General features: G+C 39.5%; 1 protein-coding gene across 2 annotated transcripts in view; it reads right to left on the reverse strand.

The window, feature by feature from the left end:
- Positions 1-27,323, reverse strand: part of luzp2 (leucine zipper protein 2) — a 336,625-nt gene extending 309,302 nt beyond the window's left edge. For both annotated transcript variants that reach the window (XM_048606810.1, XM_048606811.1), the window contains exon 1: positions 26,733-27,323. In XM_048606810.1, the coding sequence (XP_048462767.1) occupies positions 26,733-26,794 (62 nt within the window). In that variant the 5' untranslated portion in view covers positions 26,795-27,323. The remainder of the gene's footprint in view (positions 1-26,732) is intronic.
- Positions 27,324-27,596: the final 273 nt, after the last annotated feature.

The following is a 27,596-nucleotide window of genomic DNA, read 5'->3' on the forward strand; positions in this document are numbered from 1 at the left end:
CCACACCAGACCCATGGCCTGAATCAAGTCTGTTTCTGTATGTGTGCACTACTTTTCAAAAACTTCACATTCTTGGTCACATATTGCATCTCCATTGATTACAATTTATTTCTTCAGAAGATGGGAATGTCATTGGCAAGACCAGCATTTATTTCCCATCTCTAATTATCCTCGAGATGGTGACAGTCAATACTGTTGCATTCTCAGATCTGCTCCTGTAGCCACAGTATTTTCTGATTGGAAACCACACTGGATCAATCATTGGTAACTCCAGGACATTGATATTGGGGAATTCAGTGATGGTAATGTCATTGAATGTCAAGGGGCAATGGTTGGAATCTCTCTTACTAGAGCTGATCAACGTCTGGCATGATGTTACTTGCCAGTAAACAACCCAAACTTGAATATGGTGCATTTATTGCTTCCTTTTGGCAGAAAATGCATCATTATCTGAAGAGTTGAGAGTGGTTCTGAGCACTGTGCAATCAGTCACTGATCTGATCTGATGATGCAGGGAAGGTTTCTGATGAAGTAATTGAAGATTGTTGAGCTTAGTACTTTACCTGATGAACTCCTGCAGGGACTGAAAAAGGTTGACCTTCAGAAATCACTACCATCTTCCTTTGTGCTAGGTACTATTACCACTCATGGACTTATCCCCCACTCTGAAGCACAGCCGAAAGTCCAATAAGAAGCTTCACAGGTAAAGCCATCCTATAAATGTTGTTGAGTCGGACTATTTGAAAATTGTCAATTCTGCTCAGGTGATGAGTTTCTGTTCCTTGTACGTACCCCTTTCCCAGTTTTGTTGTTGCTTATGTAGTACCCACAAACCAGTCATTGAAACATTATTACTACAAGTATCAGAAATAAAAATTCAATCCTTTGACCTGAAACCCTTAGATTCTCAAACCTCAAGGGTTACCCTGTTTTCACTTAAAACTGCCTCTTTTAACAGAAACAATGTACTTTGTTTTTATTTTCCAGCAACATTCTTGTATTAACACAAGGAATAACTGAGTGTCTCTTCATGAAATCCTTTAAAAACTGCTAACAAAGCTCACTTATGCCTTAAGCTTTTATTCCTTTCTTGCATTTGACAGCCTAGTACAATGTCTTCCTCTCTCATACCTTAAAACCTTCCCATTTCTGGAACTTTTCTCCAACTTGTCAGCCACCCAGAAACTTATTTTCGGTTTGTGTTTTCCCACACAGAAATCTGGCACACACTGTAGACAAGGCATTGATTTGGCATACTGTTATATCACATTTGTCCACTCCCTCAGCTGTTCTGGACTGTGACAAATTACCTGCCATTTCCTATCCATTAAAAAGCAATTCAAACCAAAGCAGAAAGTTAGCAAGTGCTAGGAAATGAAGTTAAGAGCCAAAAATTGAATTCTGTGTAGATATGAGATAGATGCGCATCTCCATGCAGGACGTGACCTGGCAGAAACATACAAGCCATTCCCCAAACTCCAGAATGAAATTCTGAAGGGCTGAAATAGCGTGAGACTTAGACAGGGCACATGCAGGATGATGTGTGAAGCTGCTGTTTGCTAGCATGGATGAAGGCTGAATTGAGACGAAGGCACCCATGAAGGATTGTAGGGATGTGCAGATGAAGGCAGAATTGGATGAACACTCAAAACTGAATAGTCAGCTACTGCTGCTAGTTTCATGCCAGGACTTCCTTCTTGGGAATTGGTTTCATCTAGGTTCCTCAAAAGAGGGGAGAAATGATAGCTCCATAAAAATGAGGAGAGTTCAATTATTAATGGGATTCAAATGCACAGAAATAAAGAAGTTGCATTCAGAGAAATTTTGAACTCGCTGTTTCAATCAGGTGAAAATTCAGAAATAATTTTCTGTGTCAAGAATCCAACTTTTTTCATTTCTGCCAATTTTTCCCTTAACTTCCTTACCATTGCCCACACCTTTCAGAGAGAGAGAGCGAAAAATTCCATTCAGTGTCCTTAACACTCAATATAAAAGTACAAATCAAATGTAAATCTACACATTGTTTTCCCCCATATAGAACCCAAGTTTCCAGTTATTAATAACATATCAGAATTCTGTCACAACCTGGACTATCACAACAATGTATCCATTGCACAGAATTATTGTAGAATCCCCAGTGTGGAAGCAGGCCATTTGGCCCATTGAGTCCACAGCAACCTTCTGAAGAGCATCCTAACCAGACCCATACCTCCATCCTATCCCAGTAACCCTGCATTTCCCATGGCTAATCCACCCATACTGCACATCTCTGGGCATTATGGACAATTTAGCATGGCCAATCCACCTAACCTGCACATCTTTGGACCGCAGGATGAAACTGGAGCACCCGGAGGAAGCCCACGCAGACCCTGGGAGTGTGCAAACTCCACACAGACAGTTGCCAGAGGCTGGAATCAAACTCGGAATCCTGGCACTGAGAAGCAGCTGTGCTAACCAAAGTGACACCCCAGCTATTGCTCAATTTGATTTCTTGCATAGACATTCTTGTCAATCTTGATCAAAACATATCACGTTTAACAAAAGACCCTAACTTATGCACATTGTTGTTTGCAGTGCATCCTTGAAGCTCACAGATGGCAGGAACTCAATTACTTTCCGTTCATCTTCTCATGTAGAAGGTTTTATTCAGTTAATTTTAAATTCCTTTGCGGAATGCCATTGTCACTGGCACAGCCAACATTTACTTCCCTTTTCTGTTTGCGGGAGAAAGTGTTACTGAACCTCGGCAGACCATGTTTTCAAGACTGTGCCACCAACAAACACTGGCCTTTGCCAGTGAGGCTCAAATCTCTTGAAAGAACGGACATACCATTGTTTTAAAAAAAATGTTGTAAAAGACAAAGTAAACAGAATACGTTTTAAACGCAGTGATGATCGAGTATCTCGCTGAGAAAATGTCGATCAAAGAAAAAAGGTTTTTTTTCTAAATCTTTAGGGATATAGTTAGTCACCTGGAATAATTATTTCAATTGTTTTTTTAAATAGTTTGTTACTGTACAGAAGTTGATGGACTACTGCAATTTTCTTCTGTCTTTGCTTTAATACACCATGCAGGATGATGTCCTAATTTTCTTTTTTTAAAAAAACAACATAAGCTATCAAACCTGAGTGATGAGATAGCCAATTATAATTGAACAACCTCCAAGATTATTCCCCTTATAACTATATTTATAAGCTACAGTGCAAGTCTAACTCTCCACCCAGGACCAATAAACCTCAAACAATCTGCACAGTTATCAAACATTTTAGCCTGATTCAGTCAACCAAATGAGATCGCCTGCTTTGAGACACTAAATGATTAACTGAATTATACACTTTCTCTGGAAATTTTAAATTGTGACATTTCATTCTTTTCTAAAATGTTACAGTGCAATATTTGTTGATATGCTCTGTGGAAGATTGTCCAACTGAGGACCATCTCACTTAAAAACAGATAATCTTTATGAAATGATTGACTACAGATGGGACTCGGAGATAAATGTCGTAAACTGTTACAGAACAGCTGGAAGAAAATATCAAACACTGAAAATCAGCAGCCCTACAGTCAAGGAAAAATTGCTTAACTGTATTCCTACCTTTTAGTCAATGCCTGGGATCTCATTTATTACATAATGAATGCTGTACAATGGCATTGAACTACACAAGAACTTTAGCTTGCAGCAAGCAAAATATGCTGGAATTTAAAATCATTTGTGTAAAGACTCCTTTGACAGAAGACAAATCAGACAAGATGAAGAAAATTTGTTAACCAATTTGTTTGCATGAAAACTCCACGAAATGTAATATTTTAATTGCTTCATGAAGTGAAACAATTTTCAAATGTTCCATTATTTCTGCTGGTATCTTCTGTTCAGTAAATCTTTCAAAAATTAAACCTCATGGCAAAATATCTCCTTCTAAGACACAGAGCAAAAAAAAAACAAAAAAAAAAACCTGCAGGTTTTGGCTGTAACTTTTTAATCATATGGTTCTGATTTACACATCTCGGGTTTTACAAGCCTTCTGCCTTTTAGATTGCTACAAAAGGAGTGCCTTTCTATTTCTATCTGATAGGACTGCTTCACTTTCAGTTTGCTTGTCGTGTTCATTAGACTGAAAAGTGTAGTTACATTTGCAATTGCTTCTTTTTTAAAATCATTATTATTCTCCCTCTGTCTCGAGACCAGTCCCACGTATACACAAATCATTTTTCTTTGCCGTACAACTCTTCAAGTGTAAGAACCTGGCACTGCTCGCGAAAATGTTCCATAATAATAAAAGTTGAAGAAGTACCAGCAAAGGGAGTGAGTGAATGTTTTCCTGTACAGCACATAGAAAAAAAGATTCAGCTCGAGTAGTCAGGAAGGTGTGAAAAGGGTCTTAAAAATTGGAGGGAAAAAAAAACCCATACTGTTTCATCACAAATTTAGGGGCTGCAGGAACCTCCCCTCACTGTAAAAATGCCATGAGATGCTAGACTTAAACAGCAATGCAAAATCCATCTCAACCATTTTAGCAGTAATATTTTGGTCAGGCTTTATAATGGTATGATCTGTGATGTTCATTATATTATGGCTATATAGTACTGTTATTGATTAAGTTATTCCACATTTACCAAGAATTCTTATTTATTGATCATGTGCAGTTCATTTTGTCTCAGCCAGCATATTTTTATTGATCCAAAATATTTTGTTGCTTTACTCCCATAAGTTCTATTTCGTTTTAATTTAATTTTACTACAACCTTGTGGATAGTCAGCATATTACTTTAATATATTCGCCTTCTTACTTACAGTCTAGTTCACTACTGCACCACTAACAAATTGATTTGTTCAAGATTGCTTCGTTTTTGCTCTGCTCACAATCCTGCTGCCTAGAAGTTGTTGCTAATGATTCAATTTAAAAGGTGCAAAGGTGTCAGGAGTTCTTATTGTAGATATCAGAAATTTTCTGCCAGTAACCACACAGATTATTCAAGAGCCCCAAACTGGCAAGGTCAGCAGTGCCTGGCTTATATTTCATGTTAAAAATTTTCAACAATTTGGGAGGATTTTACCAACTTTAAATGTTCAGTATTACGTCAATGTTACTATAAACATTACAAAAGAAATCCAACATTTAAAAATAATTGGCAATGTCCTCAAATTGACTCCACAATTCAATGCTGCAGTTTATTATCCTTTAAAGAATGATTTTTGGCAGTGTTTCCGATTTCCTTGGCAATATGATTTTTGACAATGATTTGATTTACTTTAGTATATTTTCAGTCTCTTCTCTAGCCTGCTCAGAACGAATACATCAAATGTTTGCGGTGACACTAATCATTACCTTGTTCCCAATTAAGACTGTAAATAAATTATGAATTGGAATGTTTTCACAAGATATGCACTTAGCAAGTTTAATTCATTTGCTATTTATAGTTAGTTTTTAATTATCTATTTAGTTAAATGCGGGTACTGTTTGTCCAGTGACATTGTAATTTTTGATTTAATGGAGCAACTACATTCATTTAAATTAACGTTTGTTGTTCTATTTGGAAAGAAGTCAAATTCACTACAAAATTCTGCACTTCAATATTGCATCATAAGTAAATGCAACAGCAATTCTATTTTTTAGTTTTAACTATTTTTTGTTACGGCTTCAAATTTATAAACGAGAGACCTGTAGTTTACCTAGATATTAAACATTTAGAGCATTTTAGTAGCAATATTTTGGTCAGGCTTTATAATGGTGTGATCCAGGATAAGTTGTGAAAGATTTGTGATGAATGTGCCTGCAATAGAACATGCTCTCATCAACAAAAGCATATGTAATGCCTATAATTAGGAGTTTAAAGTTGTTATGATTTAGTCTTAATTCTCATACAATAGCTGCAACAAAAAGGTAATCATATGGTGACAGGATGTTGTAGCTTCTTATTGTATACCTCAAGAGATTCGTGTTCTTGTTAGAAGACAAAGGTCCTTCTGTTGGAAGTATTGGGATTCAAAAAGAAGGTATAAAAACTAGTGTAAGGGCACTTTACTTGAATGCTCACAGCATAGACAAAAGGTCTTTTCCCTGGGATAGGGGGGTGGTTTGAGTCCAAAAAGTAGAGGGCATAGATTTAAGATGAGAGGGGAAAAGATTTATAAAAGGGACCCAAGGGGCAGCTTTTTCACACAGAGACTGGTGCGTGTATGGAATAAGCTGCCAGAGGAATTGGTGGAGGATGGTACAATTACAACATTTAAAAAGGCATCTGGATGAATATGAATACGAAGGATTTAGAGGGATATAGGCTAAATGCTTGCAAATGGGACTAGATTTATTTAGGATATCTGGTCGGAATGGACAAATTGAACCAAAGGATCTGTTTCCATGCTGTATATCTCTAACTCTATGGAACTGGCTTGTACAGTTACATCTTAACAGATCTATGCCATCTCAAATCCCTCAAAGGCACTTAACAGATATAGTCATGGAAGGTTTGGTGCTGATCTAGCAACCTAGTTATTAATTTGAACCCTGCCAGGGCATATTGCGAAACTGAATTGAATTAAGCCAGAAACAATACTGTGTAAAAGGTTCATCTGTGTGTCCTTCAGGAAAAGGAACAGCTAGCTCTGCCTTATCTACCATGTGATTACACGACAGGTCAGAATGATAATCAGATTTTTTTTTTATTATGAAGAAGGAGATACCCATGACCCATAGAAATAAAGTCCTAAACTGCAGGGCTCTTGTTCAACTTTCTCATCCCACCATCAATTAAGGCCCTTTGCTGGTCAATTAATGACCACTGAAGGGCCTCTTCACACTGAACAAATCTGTATCTATTTTGCAACCTCCGTATGCTCTTTTCACAGCTGACTTTCCCACCTATCTTTGTGTGATCAGCAAGTTTGCCAACTGTACCTTTCCTCCCTTCATTTAAGCCACTCATTAAAAATTGTAATTAGTTAAGGCCCCAGCACCAATCCTTTTGGTGCACCCCTTGTCACATCTTGCCAAACTGAAAATGCCTATTCTCCATTTATGCCTGTTCTCTGCTTCCCATTAACTAAGCAACTTCTACTCATTCCTGTATGTTATTCCCACATCTCAATAACCTTTGCTGTGGCACCTCAAAATAGTTTGTAAATCTGTGCTCCAGAAGCAAAGAAATTGATGAAGTGCATGTAATCCCATCCTGTAACTGTGAATTTTGAAGCATGACTGTGTGTGTCTTCCTCTCTCTCTCTTTGGAGGGTACAGCATTTATTTTTTCTTTCTATTGAGAGAACTGCCCTATGATCTGGTAAGATTATGCTGACTTCATGATACAAAGAGGAGAAATGAACAATAAGTTAATTTACTAGGTTCCCAAATAATAGACAGTTCTCTGTGAAATTATATTTGTGCAAAAAACTTAAAAAAGTAAATTCGCCATAGCCCTACCGGACCATAGGGTCACTGTCTCATTAGAGCGATGACTGATGATGGTTTAGCATAAGTCCACTATGCCTCAGATGAGTGAGGGGAAGGAGTTTAAAAAGGAGGGTCCTTTGTGATAACCTCAGCCCATGTAGGAATTTAAACCATGCTGTATGCGTTACTCTGCGTCGCACACCACCATCCAGCCAACTGTGCAAAGTGACAACAGAATCAAAACTAAAAAAGAAAGAAAATAAATGTTTCACAAATTGGAGGGCGGGAACCACCACAGCCTACGGTTCTGAGATGTGGATTGTCGACAGCAGACCCCTCAAGGCACTGGTGCAGTACCATCAATGCTGCCTGCGCAAGATCTTGCGAATCTGCTGGGAAGAAAGATGCACCCACCCTAGTGTCCTCGACCAGGTCAACATAGAGGCACTGAAACTTAACACACAAATAAAAGATTGTTTTCTTTTTAAAAGAAAACAAAGGACTGGATGTTACATGGCCCACTGGGTGTAATTTTGACAGGGAAGGATGAACATAAAATAGGGAGGTGTCCAACTCACCCCCATAACATGGGAGTGGGTAAGCAAGTGCTAAAATCGACTGCCCTCCCACCAAACGTAAACAAACTATCAAAAAGGTCGATGGAGCTCATTAAAAGCACATAGTTTTGAGGTGATGGTCAGTGGCTTGGAGGGGAACTTGGAGGTGGTGGTGTTCCCATGTTTCTGTTGCCCTTGTCCTTCTCGATGGAAGTTGCCATGGGTTTGGATCTTTGGCGAATTTCTGCAGTGCATCCTGTAGACAGTACACACTGCTGCTACTGAGCATCAGTCATGGAGGGAGTGGATGCTTTTGGATGTGTGGCCAATCAAGCAGGCTGCTTTATCCTGGATAGTGTTGCTGGAGCTGCACTCATCCAGGCAAGTGGGGAGTATTCCATCACACTCCTGACTTGCGCCTTTTAGATGGTCGACAGGCTTCAGGGAGTCAGGAGGGGAGTTACTCATCACACAGTATTCCTAGCCTCTGACTTGCTCTCATATCCATTTTATGTGGGGAGTCCAGTTGAGTTTCTGGTTAATGGATGTTGATTGTGGGTGATTCGGTGATGGGAACAACATTAAATATCAAGGGGTGGTGATTAGATTGTCTCTTATTGGTGGTCATTGCCTGGTATTTGTGCGGAGTGAATGTTACTTGCCACTTATCAGCAGACACAGGTGGCAGAGAAAGAAACAAGCGTAAAGGCTTTGAGAAAGAGACAGAAAGAGCACAGACTTTGACTTTCTCGCTTGGACGTTTATCTCAATCATAAAGTTAAAAAAAACTCCATTATAATTTTTTAAACGAGTTCTGACTTTGGATTTCACATTTGTTTAGAAGAACCTCCCATGTGAGGAGGTTTAAAGCAAAGATGACAATAATAGTTCATAGGGCATACTCATACCTGATTTTTCTTAATGGCTAATATTTATCTATGCTGCTCCTACACTCTAGATAAGCTCCAAAAAAAAAAAAAAGGAAATTACTGGAAGCACATCACAATATATTGCAAAAGAAACCAAGTAACTTACATCAAAAGGCAAGGTTCTGTAACGGTCTTGCTCTAGCAACCGACACTCACCTACATAACCCAAGTGATGTAGTGTCCTACCAACAAATCTATTATCTTTAATCTAGGCTCTTGAAAAAAAACTGGAAGCCAATTGCGATTTATTATTCCAAACTTCATTTCAATGCTGAAAGTGCATTAATAAAAAACTAATATTTTTCCAAATAGAGTTGGATCTATTATTAAATCATATGAATAATATCATTTAAAAGTGGTACAATTTTTCACTGATATCTGTCCTATTGTTCTGCTCAATTCCTGGAACTACACTGATGCATCTTAACCGCTGTTGAACGTGTGCTTTGAGTCTGTTAATTCTTGAGCAGATTTTTTTTTTTTAAAAAACTGAATTAGGGATCAATGTTTCTGAAAAGACCTTACAACTGAAGCACATATATAATAACAACATGCAAGAGAAACGCACTTCATATACTCTTAACTAGAATTAAATTGTGCAAACAACATTCTAAACATATGTATTTGATTTATAAGTACTTTTGTTAAGCCCCTTTTATAACAAATTAACAACAGGATTTCTTAATGTACAGGTGTCAAGCAGTTTATTGAGCAACAGCTAAAATCTTTGATCCAAGCAATTTCGAGAAAGAGGGGTTGGCTTCAGATGGCACTTGAGGGCATGGCGCTTTAAATTACCCAAATGATGCACAAGAGAGTAGCTGCTTAATTAAAACATTATTAATGTTTATAAGATCCAGAAGTAATACTTGAGCGAGTAAGGATATTATACAACTGAGAATATTATAGTGGAGTAGGTAAGGATATTCCAGAACAGAAACAGCTTGAGCATAGACAGAGTTTGTCTCTCGGCAAAATAAACTAAGAAGTTAGATTTGCTCAATAACCTGGAGTAAATATTGCATACATATTGTTCTTCAAAAATCATAGAATCCCTATAACATGGACATATTCCACAAGTCCACACCAACTCTCCAAAAAACATCCCACCCAGAACCACCTCATCGAATTCAGAAATGACCCTCTGAAGAGAATCCCTCCCCCTTATCCCACACCTGTAACCCGGCATTTCCCACGGTCAATCCACCTAGCCTGAAAATCCCTAGACCACTATGGGCAACGATCCACATAACCTGCACATCTTTGGACTGTGGGAGAAAACCCATACAGACACGAGGAGAACGTGCAAACTCCACACAGACAGTCACCCAAGAATGGAATTAAATCCAAGTCGCTGGCTCTATGATGCAGCAGTGCTAACCACCGAGCCATCCATCAATTTTATGTTACGTTAAACTCAAAGTCATGTCTCTAGTAATGATGTGTTTAGTGGAAAAGCAGGTATGAACATAAAATTGTAATCCGTCTCTTCAGTTACGTACACTTGTTTGCCAACATTATTTTACAACACGTACCTCTCAGCATAGTGAAACTCTGCTCATTCTATCTAATGAATGTCATGAATCCTTTAGTCAATATTTCAAGAACATTATTTCTACTTGTGTATATGTAGGTCTTAGAAAATCATGGACCGAAACTGAACCAGAAAAAAAAATCTCAGTCCAAGATGACTGACTGACTGACTGACTGACTGACTGACTGGGGTTCACAATCTTCCCAAACTCCCCTCATTACGCACCATACCCCCATGGCTCCTTGTTCAGAATATTCCCCCACTCAACACAGAAAGGAGTGTTGGTCACTGCTGGGGGGGGATCTCCTGTGATTCCTGGCAGCAACACTATCTTCCAAGCTCAGCTGTGTACACTGTCCAATACTAGCAGTCCACAGTTCCCGTGCGATCCATGTTATTTACCCTGGATGTGTCAGACAGATGGGTAATTGGTGCTCTGATTTATTAATGGGTACCTGATGGATGGGGAGTGGGGAGAGGGGAAAGAGCATGTGGTTGCTACCTATGGAATATGCCCTGAGGTATAGATGGCTGATGGAGGTCTGGAGGAGTAAGTGGGGAGCTGGAGTCATCAGGTTACCCGGATGGTGACACCAGGAACCGTCACCATCCTGTTTCTATTCAGCAGGGGAATGGGAAACAGCACATCAATGAGGCAAGGCGATAGAATGGTGAGCAGGTTGATGCTGGCTAATGCATACCAATGGGCCTCTCCCCAATGACTAATGAGAATCTCATCTCACCATTGAGCACTTGGTTGGAAAAATGGGACTTTTTGCTTTTTAAAAAAAAAAAGACAAGCACCTCACTGCCAATTTTATGTGATTCTCCCAAAATTTCTCAACCAATGTGATGGAAACTCAAGTTCTCATTTTCAAGGATGCTCTCCCTTCAGTTAACTAGATTCCAGGCAAGATATCATACTCCCAGAACACGATTTGCCAAATAGGTGTCAAACAAATTTTAAAAAAAGGGTGTTGAATGTGTTGATTGTGTTGATTCTACTGCCCATCACTAATTGGGGAGGAGGGCAGATAAGTGCCGGCCTAACAAAGCCCACATTCCAGGAATTTAAAAAAGCATTCCCCCATCACAACATCTGAAGTAAATCTCTATCCCTACAGTCATCACTCCCTGTATCTACTATGTTACTCGTGTTTTTCAGTGACTCAAAAGTGTATATTTCTTGTGGCCCTTCCTGTCTATTCAAACAAATCACCTTAAACACAGTCTAGCATGGTCTGATGCAAGTTGTCCTTGTTAATTTGGCCTGGTCGGACCCTGTCCCCAGCCTTGTAGAATAGTACCGCAAAATCAAAAAACAAAAAAAAAAAACAAGGGAGGCCATTTCTCCCACACAAGGAGTCAGCTCCAGCTGTTTTGAACAGCAACCTTGTTAGATCCACTCCCCTATTCATGCTTTCTTGACTGTTGCATTTACGTGGGAAGTCCAGAACAGGTAGTTGGTTATCGTTACTCCAAGGAACTAGACACACTCCAACTTCTCAACCTCAACTCCATTCATGTAGATGGTGTTTTGGGGGTGGGGGGTTGGGAAAGCATATTCTTCTCCTTTCTTTCTGAAGTCAATGCCAACATTGAGAGGGAGGTTGTTTTCATTGCACCATGTCTCTCTCTCTCTCTCTCTCTCTCTCTCCTGTAGTTTGCTTCATCGTTGCTGGATATCCATCCCACTACAGTGGTGTCATCAGCGAACTTGTAGATGGAGTGCATTCGGCATTTGGCGACATAGTTGCGGGTGTCCACGGAGTACAGTAGGAGGCTCAGGACACATCCTTGGGGAGCTCCAGTGTTGAGTGTTATTGCGGAGGAGGTGCAGTTGGCTACCTTCACTGATAGTGGCCTACGGGTCAGAAAGCTGAGGAACCAGTTGCAGAGGGCAGAGCCAGGACCAAGGTCAGGGAGTTTTGAGATCAGTCTGGAGGGGATAATGGTGTTGAAGGTGGAGCTGTAGTCAATGAGCAGGAGTCTGACATGGGTGTCTGTTGTCCAGATGTTTCAGGGATGAGTGCAGAGCTGGGATATGGCATCCTCTGTGGATCTGTTATGTTGAGAGGCAAACTGTAGGGGATCATAGTGTCCAGGGATGTGCAGGCTAGGTGGATTAGCCATGGAAAATGCTGGGTCACAGGACTAGGGTGGGGGGGAATGGAGGTGGAGGGATGCTCTTCAGAGGCTAAGTGTGGGCTCAATGAGCTGAATGGCAGTTTCCACACTGTAGGGATTCTACGATTCCATCAAAAGGATTCTATGTTTCATCCGGAGATTCAAGTTTCAGATCTCTTCTACACCCTTACCACAGCCTGGATACATTCCTCTGCATCGGTGACACCCAGAAACAGGTTGAACTGGAGTCTTATGTAGGATTAAGGTAACCTTTTGGCTTTCCGAATGTATGCCTCAGTGGAGGGACAAAGGAACTTGAGGCTATTTGCCTCAAAAAAAAAACAAAGCATACTCCAATCAAATATTGAATTACATTGACAGTATTGTTTGAACATTCAACTGTTTCATAAATCTCCTGGTGAGGCTTCATTATGCAACAGTCAAACTTGAGCTCAGCTAAAACTCCATTTTCTCTACCCTAGCTCAGTGCAAGTCTCATCGTTTCTGGAGTTCACTATCCCACATTGGCCTCAGGAACAGCCATATCTTAATTTTAATATTTTGAGCCTGTGTTGAGACATTCTCCATCCTTTCCCATTTGAACTGTAGCACGCACATCGAGTACTGACCTGTGAATGTACTGCAGACCAATTCTAAAAACAGTCAGTGTTTGTGTGGAGGGGTTTGGATCTGCCTTATAATTGACTGTATCAAATTACAGACTGCAGAGAGCCTGAATTACTCACCAGCAAACCACACCCAACCAAACATTCCAGGCAAACTGTTGTCCCCTTCAGAGATTAAGACCCAATCCCATACAATTTACGGATTTGAAATCCACACAGTTAATGTTTCTTCTATCCTATGGTCTTCAAACTTTGCTTACAAGCCTAATATGTAGCACTTTAAATCAAACATCTTTGAAAGCACATTTCCTCAAATTGCTGAGAGATAGGTTCAATATTGTAGTAAAAAGAGCATAACCCAAATATTATGGATGGCAAGTGAATCTTAATGCATTTAAACAGGAATCTTTTGATAGGCTCAGCAAATGTCAATCGCCTATCACCTAAATGTATTCAGCTGTGTAATGAATAAAATTATATGGACCACAAAGGTTTCAGTATTATTTTTAATTACATTTATTTTCCATCATTTTAATGATTTGCACCAAAACTATAATTTAGAAGCAATATTCTTTGTGGAATAAAGAGAATAAATCACAGTTGACATTTCATTATTGTAATTATTGATAGCTTTTAGTGTGAAGTTAATCTGATACAAGAGAAAGCAGGATCACTTCTCAGGGTTACTCCCAGCTCCAAAGGCTCAACTCCTGTGCTGTTTCGCTCTCGCATCTCAGTTCTCAGAGGGTTGTTGTTGGTGAGGAAGATTACCAAGATTTTAGTCATTGGCAATTCCCAATTGTCCTTAAACAGGCTGCCCTCTGAAATTCCCTAGAAAGTGAATCACATTGTTGTGGGTATGGTGTCACATATAGGTCAGTCCAGGCAAGGATGGCAGATTTCCTTCCCTAAAAAAGGCATTTTTGAACCAGAAGGACTTTTAGAACAATCTGTGATAATTTCATGGTCACCACCACCGAGAATAGTTTTAACTTCTAGATTTACTAATAGAATTTAAATTCAATTAGTTGCTGGGATGAGACTTGAACCCATGTCACTAGAGCATGGGGCAGGTGTCTGTATTGCTAATCAGTGACATTACCTCCATGTTGAGAAGATGGTATGGCGGTTATGTTGCAAATCCAGCCGTTATGTTGCTACATGTTGAACAACTCCCAAAGACTATGAGAGTAAAAAATCAAGGCAAAAATGCCAACTGTTAAGTGAGAGAAATCACATTTTTGAAGCTCATGATTTTTTCTTTCATGAGATGTGGGCATTGTTGACAAGGGCAACATTTAACTGCTCACCCAATTGTCCTTGAGAAGGGCAGGGCAATGTAACTTGAACTGCTGCAGTCCTTGTGGAACTGGACAGCAAAAAGCAGGTTGATGGTGCTCTTGGGGGAGTGAACCCGAGGACAGCGATGGGCCCAGATGGTGCAAGTTTGGGAGATATACAGATGTTTCATGATAACGATATGACCCATCTTCCTCAGATGATCAGTAACATTCCTGCAGTTTTGAAGAATAGTAGGGTTGTATTAATACCAAAAGCAGATGATAAAGGAGTGTCTCAAGGACATGGAGAATTGGAGGCTGATTCTGCATTGGATTTTTACGAGGATTATTGCAAAATGACTTGCTGAAGCAATGGAACTAAATCCAAAACAGAAGGGTTTCTTGACAGTGACCTCAGGTTTCAATGGAGAGGCAGTGCCAGGATTTTGACACTGGTGTCTGCAGACACAATGTTCCACATTAAGATGGCATGTGCATTTGCGTGTCTTGGGGGCAGGGGTGAGGGGGTGATCTTGTACCTATGTGCCCATTGTCCTTTATATTTCTGGTACATTTCTGGTCAGACATGGTAATCCCTCAACACATTGATGGCAGAGGATTCATCAACAGTTGAAATTACTGGGAAGCCAGAGGATTGGGAGCCTTTAAAAACCAGCAGAGGATAACTAAAAAGCAAAATGGGAGGAAATAATGAAATATGTGATAAGTTTGCTGTAAAAGATTACAAGATTTTTTTTCTGGATGGACAAATAAAAGGTAATGGATTCTATGATTCTCTTCAGTGTAGATAGAGGTCATTCAGTCCATCAAGCCCACACCAACCTTCCAAAGACCAATCCACCACTCTATCCCCATAACCTTGCATTTCCATGGCTAATTACCTAGCCTGCATGTCCCTGGACACTGTGGATAATTTAGCATGGCCAGTCTACCCAACTTGCACACCTTTGGACTATAGGAGGAAACCCACAGACACGGGGAGAATGTGCAAACTTCACCCAAGGCTGGAATCGAACCCAGGTCTCTGGCATGGTGAGGCAGCAATGCTAACCACTGAGCCACCGTGTCACTTCAGAGGCAACAGGGGACATTAGAGCACTAGAAAAAGAGGCTGGAGAAGTAGGGGGAAAAAGAAGTAGCAGAGGAACTAAAATAAGTACTTTGGTGTCAGCCTTCATGGTGGAAGTCACCATCAGCAGACCAGAATGTCAAAGAAAGTCAGGCAGTAGAGGTGACTGCAGTGGTCAGCATTAAAAGAGAAAAGGTTCTGGGGAAGCTGACGGATCTGAAGGTGGATAAACCACTGGAACAAGATGGACTATACCCTTGAATTTAAAGGAGGTACCTGAGGAGATTGTAGAGACATTGGTGGTGATCTTTCAGGAATCACTGGGATCAGGGAGGGTCCTAGAGGACTGGAAAATGGCTAATGTAATTTCCCTGTTTAAGAAAGGATGGAGGCAAGAGACAGGAAGCTATAGGCTGGTTAGCCTGACCTCGGTCATTGCTAAGATTGTAGAGTCCATTATTAAGGATGAGATCGCAGAGCACTTGGAAGTGCATGGTAAAATAGGGCTGAGTCGGCACAACTTCATTGGGAGGTCATCCCTGACAAATCTGTCAAATTCTTTGAGGTGGTAACAAGCAAATATGACAAAAGGAAAGTCAGTTGATGCGATTGTTTAAGATTTCCAGACAGTCTTTGACAGGGTGCCTCACAAGAGGCTGCTAAATAAGACAAGAGTCTATGGTGTTAGGGACAAAGTACTGGCACAGATAGATAGAAGACTGACTGACTGGCAGAAGGCAGAGATGGAGATAAAAGGACTCTTTTTCAGGATGGGAGCCGATGGTTAGTGGAGTTCTGCAGGGGTCAGCATTGGGATAGTGGTGGGTATCTGTTAAGTCTGGGAGTAGGACTTCAACCCTAAACCATGTAACTCAGAGACAGGAGTGTTGCCAAATGTGCCCTGGTTGAAACCCAGACCTCATTTCCTATCAAAGTATAACTCACAAGAATTAGTCCCATCTCTTCCTATTTTCTCTGCAAAAAAAAAAACCATTTTATATTGCGCATTTCAATGCTCTCCCATAGAATTACATAACACTGGGGGCAGAGCTGAGAAACAGTACTCTCAAATGATTACTTCAGTTTATCATTGACTTGGAAATTTGAATGTCCTTTCCCGTGTTTTTCAATTTAAAATATGACCTGTTGTCAGTCAGGACATTTTTTCCCCCCCATATTGGTTACTTGATAAAGAGTTTCTCACCTGTCCTAAACCTTTTCCATCACCATAAGAGTGACTCAAGTGAATATACAACCTATGAAGCATCTACCCTTTTAACAATGACCATAAATTTCCTTCAAATAATCCAGAGAGATAGGTCCAAACAAATAGGAAATAGCAGTCCAAACTTGTGAAGTCCTGGATTCTTTTTATTGTGTGACCTACCAGCTGTCACATTTGTCAGAGACCGTTTACAGATGATGGACGCTAACCCAAAGGCCTTACAAGCAAGTTTGTCTGTAGCCAGATGCGAACAAACTGTTTACAGCTTCCTGCCATGGTTCTCCTCACTGCACATACCAGGAGTCAGACAGTTACCCAAGTAGCAAGGCAGAGGTAATTATCAAATGTCAAGGCTACAATCATAACTCTTCAGGTCAGAGTTATGTTGCTCTCTCAACATTAACCATTGTGGCTACAAGGGATTCTGTCATTTCCCTAAACTCATCCTGATTCTATGGAGTCTTACTAACACGTTCACAAACACACATATATACACCATACACACAACACACCGGTGATATACATTGTCACATTTGTTATAGCTTGTTGGAAGTGAATTATCTGAAACGTTTCTAACCGTTGACTAAAGGCAAACCACAAAAAAGGTAAGCACACATCGAATCAATTGTGCAGTTCAGCACTTCTTACTAAATGCAAATCCAAAAATTAAATAGAATGCAGATCACAATATTTTAATTAACCAAAAACAGTAAATCAGATTGGAATCAGCCAGTTTACAAAAATGTTCAAAGTTTTAAATGCAACAGTGAGCAAATAATTGACTTTTTTTGTTAATTAAAATGAAGGGTAAATCTTACAGCTGTGCTGTTTCAATTCTTGCGATCAGGAACTGGTACAAGTTAATTATACTGTTAAACATTCACACAGTTATTTCAGAAAGTGTTTAGTTTGCCATTTTTGGTCCGTTACATTTGATTGGATTAACATGAAATAATAATGAAATTAAGTGAAGGTGATGCATGCTGACACAAATCCAAGTGTGCAATAAAATGGATGTTTTATCTTGTACACATTTCATATCCAACAGACATAAATATAATTGATTGTTTGATTTGGCAACATACCAAAGTAGGAGGACAAACACTGGCATTAAATGCCATTGCCAGATATGACAGTTGATCATTAAAGAATGCATCCCTTAACTAGATTAAGCATTTAGTGAAAAATTTTTAAAAAAAGTGATTTTTGTTTTTCTTTTCATCTCCTTTGATTCTGTAGCCCATCTCTCAAGAAGACAGTACTGGATTGTAATCCTTCAATAAACCTTCAGTACTGCAGGGTCCAATCATTGTGTTTATATGTAAACAGTTAGTGCAATTTGGCTAACACTCTTCCATCAAAGAAGAGATACCTTGCTTTCACTAAATGAAACAAAATCAGAAACGTTAAGTTTAATCCTGCAGTCCCTGTCCGCGTCCAGTTTGCACAGTCACCCGAGGCTGGAATCAAACCTGTATCCCTGGCGCTATGAGGTGGCAGTGCCAACCACTGAGCTACCGTGCTGCCCCAAAGCTGAAGTGGAGAGTGATGATTGGCCTCCCTTTTCAGGTTCGATGTGTCTCTCATCTAGAACACATTTAATGAAGCCTCATTAGTTAGAGTCCAACCAATGCTTTGTCCACCAACTTTTTTTAAAAAAAAGTGTCCTGGAAATGGACCAGCTCTATTTTAACTAATTCACCCCCTCCTCCAATGACTCCACCGATCAGGCCTTTTTACAATCACTGACATTTTATTGATTTTTTGCCATATGCTGTGGCTCTATTAGTAATCCTTTGGAATTACACCAAAATCATCATTATTAGCTGTCAGGTTTGCCTAGGTCATTGCAAAGTTCTTTCTGACTCAAAGAGCTACTCAGCTCTATGGTATGAGAAAGATAATGTTGCACTGATGTGCCCAGTAATGGCATGTCGTATTCATAAATTTAAAAACAGGAATTTTTCCAATGTAGAACTTTCTGTAACAGCCTTTTCTTGTTAAAATGGATACTCAGAGGCTGCCAAGGGTCAGGTGACTTAAATTTTGTGCATAGACTCAGATATACAAATTTCTGGAAATTTCATAATTAAACAGCCACTTGTAGAGCATCTCCCCTTGAGTGGGCTGGGTATGGAAGGTTTGAGTTATTAAGAAAGGCTGGGATTTCTTTTTTTCTCTGGAGCATAGGAGGTTGAGAGGCAACCTGATAGAAGTTTATAAAATAATGAAAAGCCATAGATAGGGAAAAGACAACTATCACTAACACTAGGATAGGGGATTTCAAGACTAGGAGGCACATTTTTAAGGTCAGATGAGAGAGCTTTTTAAAAAAAAAGACATGAGGCAATTTTTTTTTATATACACAGGAGGGTAGTGTTCATGTGGAATTATGGAATGAACTTCCTGAAGAAGTGGTGGATGTGGGTACAATTACAATGTTTAAAATACATTTCTAAGTACGTGAATAGGAAAAGTTGGGAGGGGTATGGGCCAGGAGGAGGCAGGTGGGACTGGTTTAGTTTGTGATTACGTTCAGCATGGATTGGTTGGACTGAGGGGTCTGTTTCCATGCTGTATGACTCTACAATCAAGACAATGCTATTTGCTGGTTGATAAATTCAAAAGTTTGATAGACCCTAAAACTACTATCTCCTAGCATGGAGCTCAGAAAAGAAACAGCTGCAGAGAAACTAGTGAGTAGGTGGGAATGATCACTATCTGTATTGTGTAGCAATGGTTCCAAGGTGCAAATCATTTTGGGTGGACAGATCTGTTGATCACACAGTCACCTGATTAAAGTGGTCATCAGATAAACAATTATAATTCCTCACAGACCAGGGAGAAACCAGTCAGCCTGCTTGAAACAACTTCAGAATATGGGCAGAAAAACACCTTAAAAACTGCAACTTCTTAAAGTCACAAGCCTGTTCCTTTTCCAGTCCATCAGTTCAAAAGGCTGGCTGCCTGGTTTTAAAATAAAACTGCAATTTACTAAATTCATGACCTGCTGAAAATCTCTAACTTCAGGAGACTGCTATGATAATTATATTATGTGGCACCAGGTTTTAAAATCTATCTGGATTACCATCCAGGGAGTCAAAATATAGGGACTGCAATAAATGCTTTTCTTGAAAAAAAAGCCAAAAAAGTGTGGTTTATGAAAGACCTGATTGATCATGGCTTGGAAATGTACTCTCTTCCAACTGTGAGATTGGGAGTGTGTAGGAGTGGTCTGAGTAAAGACAAAGCATTAGACTTTCTGGGGAAGTGAATGAATAAGCAATCCTCTATATTTAAACTCTTATTTCTGGTTCGTTAATTCAAGACAGACTCTGGCATTAAAAAAAATTGCATTTCCCTTTTGAAAAATGCACAGATTTGAAACATTTATTGTAGACAACTGGGGTTTCAATTCATCCTCATTCCTGTCTATAACATCACACACATTTGGAGTTGAATTACCTTGGTTAGGAGTAGTGGGCATCAGGTAGCACAGTTGGCTGAATGGCTTGTTTTCAATGCAGAGTAATCCCAACAGCACAGGTTCTATTCTTGCACTGGCTGAAGTTACCATGAAGCACTCTTCCTCTCAAGTAAGGCATTGAGACTTTCAGGTGAAACCATTATCAGTCACCCCTCTCTAATGAGTGAGCAGTCCAATAGTGCAGTAGGACTCTGGCAACTTTTATAATTACTGTACATCTTGGGTTACACCTCTGGAGTGAGGACTGCACTGGAAATCAAGCTCTACTACTCTATCAGCCATAACAAAAAAGTGCAAACTGTCTTATTCAAAAATCACTAAAAACAATTAAGCACACATTCACAAACTTAAACAGCTCAGTTATTACAGACAAATGTATTCTTCAAAACAAGTAATAAACTCATCATCAACTGAGCTACTTTGCAATTTAAACGATATCCCCTGTAATCCCACGCATATACACATTAATACAGATTTCTGCCAAACCAACTTCCATGAATTTAAAGCAATGTCTCAAATTTGAAAGAAAGTTTAATTTGAGGGTCATTCACTTTAAAAAGGGACATTCAAACACTTTTGCCAAAATTTAATAGACAGTAATTGACACCGTTGCATTCTACAACTGGGTGGTAGAGATGCAGATTCAGGATTAAGCTCAAAAAAAAGTGTTGCACAAGGCTGGCTATACTTTGATTAAATACAAGACACTATGCTTGTAAGAATCACTGCCAAATAATGTTTCGATTATGTTCCTTGGTGTTTAGGAGGAAGAATAGATCAAGTTTGCACCTAGATTACATTGACAATGAGAAAAAAAATGTTATTTATGGAGCAGAAGGCAGCCTTTCAGCCTTCCTGGGTCCATGATAGAAAACCAGTCAGTTCCATTTCCCCACTCTGTGCTTCGCAGTTGCAAACACTTAAATCCCATCAAACTGGTGCTCAAGTTGATACATAATAATGATGAAGTGACTAGGAACTCTTTTGGTGGAGAGTCTAACTTCTAAGCCTGGAGACCTGGGTTCAGGTCCCACCAACTCCACAGGCATGTAAGGATCTCTCTGGACAAGTTGATGAGAAAATATCAATAATGAAAAGATTTTAAATGGCTAGATGAAAAATGTATGACAAAAATAGAAATTGCTGGAAAAGCTCAGCAGCTCTGGCAACATCTGTTGACATAATCGTTTCAGGTCAAGTGACTACGAAAAACGTACGTACTGAAAATGAAAATACTTAGCACTTATTTTTGCATCTGTGAGCTCAGTTCTGTTCCTTTGTAATGTATGGACTGAGACAGTTTGCAGTTTACGCCAAGGTTTCTGCAGCTCAAGAAAGTTAGACCATGTGCAAAGTTCGATTACATTGTCCTTTGGCTACAAGCACAGAGTGAATTTTGCATCATGAATGTTCCTTGCCTTCACTGTCACATTAGAAGGTGGGGCATGTAAAATAAAGGATGTTGCCACCTCATGAGTCTTCCTACCTACCCAGTCCCCTATGTTTGGGGGTGTGGAGGAGCACAAAAGGAAGGTAGCCTGCCTGCTCTCAAGTCTATTGATGGCTCTAAGTAGACAACTAACAGTCAGTGAAGCGCCTCTGCCAACATCTTCTGCCGAGTGAAGGCAAGGTCATGACAAACAGCTTGGTATTTTTCACTGCAATGGGCTGCTGTAGGGGCATATCTGGGGAGTGAGGTGGGGTGGGTGGAAGGGATAGGAAAATGAGGGAGTTGTACCTGCTTTTGATATACCTCTCTTTTCCCCTTGCCCAGGTCTCTGTAACTCAAACCCTCACTATCACTGTGGTCTTCTAGACACACTAACTCAATTTCCCCCAGGTTCAGAATCCCATCTTCAATACAATTGGCCAGCAGCTCTCTGGAATGGCATATCCTGCTACATGGGGCAGAGATTCTACTCTGACACAATTAAAGCTGCTCCTAACATACTATCACTTCCAAGTAGTGAGAGGCACAAAATGATTCCTTCTAGCATTTGGGCAAGTTGTAAAATCACCCAGAATTTCAGTCACTACAAGCTTCTACATTAGATTCAGGCCATCAATTCATCCCAATGAGATATCAATATGACATCTGGACCCTCACAAATTTATAGATAATAGCAACATATTTATATTGAAGGGGTATTGATGCTGTACAGAAAGTAACTAGTTACGCGTGGAGGTCCCACATCAATATGAATAGCCAGGCTTTCTGGTAAATCAAGGGCACTGTGATATTTGTGCCTCCCAGCAACCATCTCCCTTACAAAACTGAACGTGGAGTTGCATTTGCAACAGAGGTTGTCAACAGGATTACACCCGAGCCATCCTAACCAAAGGTTAATGTGCGCACATCAAGTGAGGAAAGCAGCTGATAAGATCTTTTTTCAAACAAAAAACAACAGTAGAATGTTCCTAGCCTTCAGCTAATCCTCACGTAAATATTTAAGAATTCTGTGACGAAAATACCTTCGGCAGGGGGCAGGGAGAAGAAATGCTTGTAAGATTCAACGTTAGCAACGAAGGATTCTTATTACACAGCAACAGCACAGAGGGGGAAAAAAAAATCAATACTGTTAGGTTACTTTACATAAAAGAGAATTAATCAAACTGTAATTGTTAGGTTGCATGTTAGCTGTTTGTAACAGTGACAAAGCGCCTCACTTGATTGCTAGAGTTGCTAGAGTTCATCTAACTTGTGTATTTTAAACAGTCATGCAAGTCGAATAATCACAATTGTAGTAGCCACTCATTGTTTTGGACTGTAAGAAACCAGCATTCTATGTGTGCACTCACACTACAGTTTATCTGCCTCTAACCGTCAGTGAGATCTTACAAAGTCAAGATAGGAAGTTAACAGTTAACGACAGGAAAGTGATAAGTGGTTGAATTTAAAGAGTACTTGTTAACAAGTTTATTTTTGTGAAAATGGATTTGGGAACAGCAGTACATAATTATCAGCAAAACAACGGTGCCAAAGATTCTGTGTAATTGCTGCAATGGACAGAAGTTACAGCACAATAAAAACCGTAAGAACTTCAGATGTTGTAGATCAGAAACAAAAACAAAAATTGCTGGAAAAGCTCAGCAGGTCCAGCAGCATCTGTGAAGAGAAATCAGAGTTAATGTTTCGGGTCCAGTGACCCTTTCTCAGAATTGGTGCTGAGGAAGGATCAGCGGACCCGAAATATTAACTTGGATTTCTCTAAACTGATTCTGCCAGGCCTGCAGAAATTTCAGCATCTCTGTCTTCTTAGTTGAAATAAGAAACTTACTCAAATTCATTTTGAGTTTGAACAGTTAATGATTGAAATACAACGCTCGGGGTAGAACAGCAGATATGACTTTTTTCTTCATAACCAATTAATTAATTTGCTGTAAAATTTAGCTACTGGGTCCACTTCCTTGAAATGCTAATGGGTTTATGTGGAGGGGCCACATTGCTCTAGTAATTAGCCATTGTGAGATGATTGTTGACAATTACATTTAATTTGTTCTGCAAACATAATGGTAAGAAACAAGATTTGAAAGACATTAAATCTACTTTTGACAGGAGCAGTAACACTGTATGTCAATAGGTGCCACTCATTATGTCATTGCAGTCACATTATCATTGTTTATAACTAGACATTGACAAATTAATAACAAATTTTTTTAGCTAATCAATTAATCTCAATATATGTACAACATTAAAAAGGCTTTTGATGATTTTATGAAGTACTGAGTTCAATCCTTTTTGAGAGATATTTTACCCATTTCTTGAACTGTTTCCCTCGTAGGTGGAATGTTACAATGCATTTTGCTAAACATTGTGCACAATGACTATCCTAGGAATCTTGCTGGTGGTTCTGAGATGGTGGGGTGCATCAGCCTAATTGTTGGCTGGTATTTCAGCATTGGTGTTTATGATAGCCTGTTGATTCAGACAACATAAAATTTAACCCCCTCTGGTGACTGAAAACCAACAAAATTAAGTTGAAGATTTTGACTAATGATCACAACAGAAATTAATGATGACTGTTAAAAATATGGATTGCTTCCCTTATTGTTTGGATGGTGTTTCAAACTGATTTTTCACAATACTTAAAGTCCTTTAGTCCAATTCATAAATTCTTAACTTAATTTCTTTCCCAGGTACAGTAAAGATTTCTTTTCATCTAATTCTATCTAAGGTATGAAATATTAAAACAAACAGGAGTCTGGTCATATAATCAAACATGACCTGACTAAATGGCAAATTAAGCTTAAGGGTCTAAATTGCCTACTCCTGATCCTACATTAACAATCTCATAAATTAGCAAACAAACAGTTAAGCATATGAAGCCTCTCAAAATGCATTGCTCTTGAACAAACTCTACTCAAATGAATCAAACAGGCATTTATAGAAATCGAAGGCACTGTCACCAGGCTACATCCAATTCCTCAGTACAGCAGTGTTCAAAAAAAGGAAAAAGGTTTTTTGTTCGCACAATGAATTAGCCTTCATCTTAAGTGAACAGAAAGTGGAAATGAGGAACATTTTTCCACTACATTAAATATTTACATCTTGAATCATTGTGACACTGAAGGGAAAAAGACCGACATGATTGATAGTGTGAGCCTGTCTCATTGGCATAAATCTATGTTGATGATTATTTGATAGGCTCCCTGATTAGCATCAGATTTTATGTCTGCCTTCTATATTTCATCCGATTAACCTTTCTGTCTGATTATTTTTGCCTAATTAAGGCCACATCTATCTAACGAGACTAAGTACATGCAAAGAAAAGGGACTCTACTGTGCAGTAGCATTATCGCAGGGTTCAGAGGCCAGGGCTCAAGTCCTACCTGCTCTAGAGATTTGGGTGTGCGTGTTATGAAATCTGAGTAGTTTGCTTAAAAAGCATCCATGCAAAGCCATCATCATTTGGCTAGAGACGGCAACAAGGATAACACCAGAGATCCCCAAGAAAGTGTGTAAGACAGCGCAGTAGAGAGGAACATGCACACTAAAGCAACTTAGTGTTTAACCGGAGGAATTAAAACCACATTTGTTCCCCTCACCCGACCACAAATTTAAATATAACTTGGTTGCTCTCTAAGGTTTTAGTGTTGCTTTCTGAAAGAACTGGTCCGTTCTCAGCTCCTGCATTTAAAAAAAACACAGGGTTGATCAATCATGGTGATTACTGCGATCAATTACCCATCCAAAACGCCCAGAAGTTCATTCTGATCACAAGGATAGTAGCGATAGTTTAATCTTTAGACTTTGCTGTTAATACAGGTATCAACAATAGCCCAGTGGAATCAATTGTTACGAAGTAGTTATTTCCCTCGCATGTATCTTTTCAGAAATTGGTGGTAAACTAAACAAATGCAAGAACAGGCAAATAGGAAGAGAGAGGACAGCGCGTGTTGTTCCCCCTTAATGAAGGCATATCATGCATTTGGTTTAACTCTATTCTCCATTATGCTTCCAAAGTGCCTTGGACTCATCATCCTTAGAGCATATTTACTTTTCAGAACTTACAGCTATCTTTAAAATATTACATCCAGAAACTCTGTTTCTGGAGCCACGATAGGAAGTTAAGATGAGACCTCCTGACCACAAAAATAACAAAAGCGACACCTTCAGTTTCATTCCTAATGCAGTCAGTATCTTAACGGGTGCCTGATCTAAGCGAAAGCAATTATTTGGGACAGGGAAGTAGCTGCAGCGTCGCGGTGATGGAGTTGATGATCGACGATGCATTAGTATCGATTTGTTTAGATCTTCTGCGCGAAGACAATGTAACTTTAATAAATCGCCGTGTAGTGGTTAGGGAGGGGGTTATCACTGGAAGGCTGTACGTCTACAGCACACAGCTTTTACAGCTACATACTCCACAACTGAGTTAGCAGAACCAATTCATCAAAAAAAAACCCTACCTCCAATTTAAAAAAAAATCAGCTAATTGATTGTGTGGAGCTATACGCCAGTACCCATTTATTTACTAATGATTTACTAATTAATTTCAACTGTAATGCATTAAACGGGACTGTGTTAGAATCGCGACAGTTTGACAACAGCATTAAAAACGTGAAGGTTTTAAGTTGAGGAACTTAAAGCCACTTGCACCTGCCAATTTATTTGACCGAGGCGGTTTTGAACGATAATGTCATTCGTGTGCTGGGAATATTGTCAGATAATGTTCAGTACACACAGTCAGGAATAACGTGCTTTTTTTAAAAAAAAAAGAAGAAAACGAACATCTGCAGGGATCTTAAAGAACAGATAAGTTTGTGATTAATACGAAAGCACTTAGGCATTAAAATATTGGAGTCCGACCAGCTCAAGCCAACTGTTACAAATCATTGATATAACTTTAATATTGTATCATGAATTACACCAACATCTAGCTCTGAGCTTTGCCCCGAGACTCAGCATGATTGAGTGCAACGAGGAATTCAGTGTAGTCGCTCATTAACGGTTTACAGTAATAAAGGGAGAAATGATATCTCACCCACCTCCTACTGAGAGCAACGGCAGGGAAGAGGAGCAAAAAGTAACCGGCACAGAAAAGCTTCATTGCTGCTTTCCCCTCTGCATGCACACGCTTCTGAATAGCGGAAAGCTTCCGGCTCTAACCAGCCGAAATCTGCAGAGACAGACTGATAGTGGAGTGCGATTTGTTCGCTGTGTTTTGATATATGATGTCATGAGCAACCGGGCTGTACTGCAAGCACTCAGCCTGTGATAATACAATGCAGCGTCTCTCTTGATGTCCTCAGGGGTTTGTTGTTACAGCAGTTTAAATCGCGGCTGTTGGGTAGTACGTGGGGAGTGGGTGCTTTCAGAGCACCCCGTGCCTGTAATGACAATCATCGCCATTCAGATCACTAGCACAGTCCCACTCTCCGACAAACTGAGAAGCATTCTGCTTAACGAGCATCTAGAAATAATTGTTAATTAATCAAAGCATGTCTGAACTAATGAGCCCGCGTTGCCTTGGTATTTGCCAGGCAAACTTGAAATAAGCTGTGTCTTCCAGTTATCAATTAACAGTATGTTTCCCCTCTTAATCCCAAATAAACGCAGCAAATCGTTTTCACAAGCAGACTGGCCTGTTCCTCTCATTGAACTTTGACTGCAAAACCATTACTTTATAGCGAAAAATATCCCCAACATCTAGTGGATTCAGATCTTCCTGCTGTGTGTCACTTAAATATGAATCTTCAGATAAAGATATACTTTTGAAGTCACTTGTGGGTATATGAGAAATGCTACTAGAATATTAATATTAGATCTAGATTTAATTATATGTACTATAGTTTTAAAGATCTGCCACTGAACAAACTATGGCTTATAGTCTTAATTTTGTACTTAATGAA

The sequence above is a fragment of the Rhincodon typus genome, chromosome 17, assembly GCF_021869965.1.
Source record: "Rhincodon typus isolate 14 chromosome 17, sRhiTyp1.1, whole genome shotgun sequence".
NCBI classification, from domain to species: Eukaryota; Metazoa; Chordata; class Chondrichthyes; order Orectolobiformes; family Rhincodontidae; genus Rhincodon; species Rhincodon typus.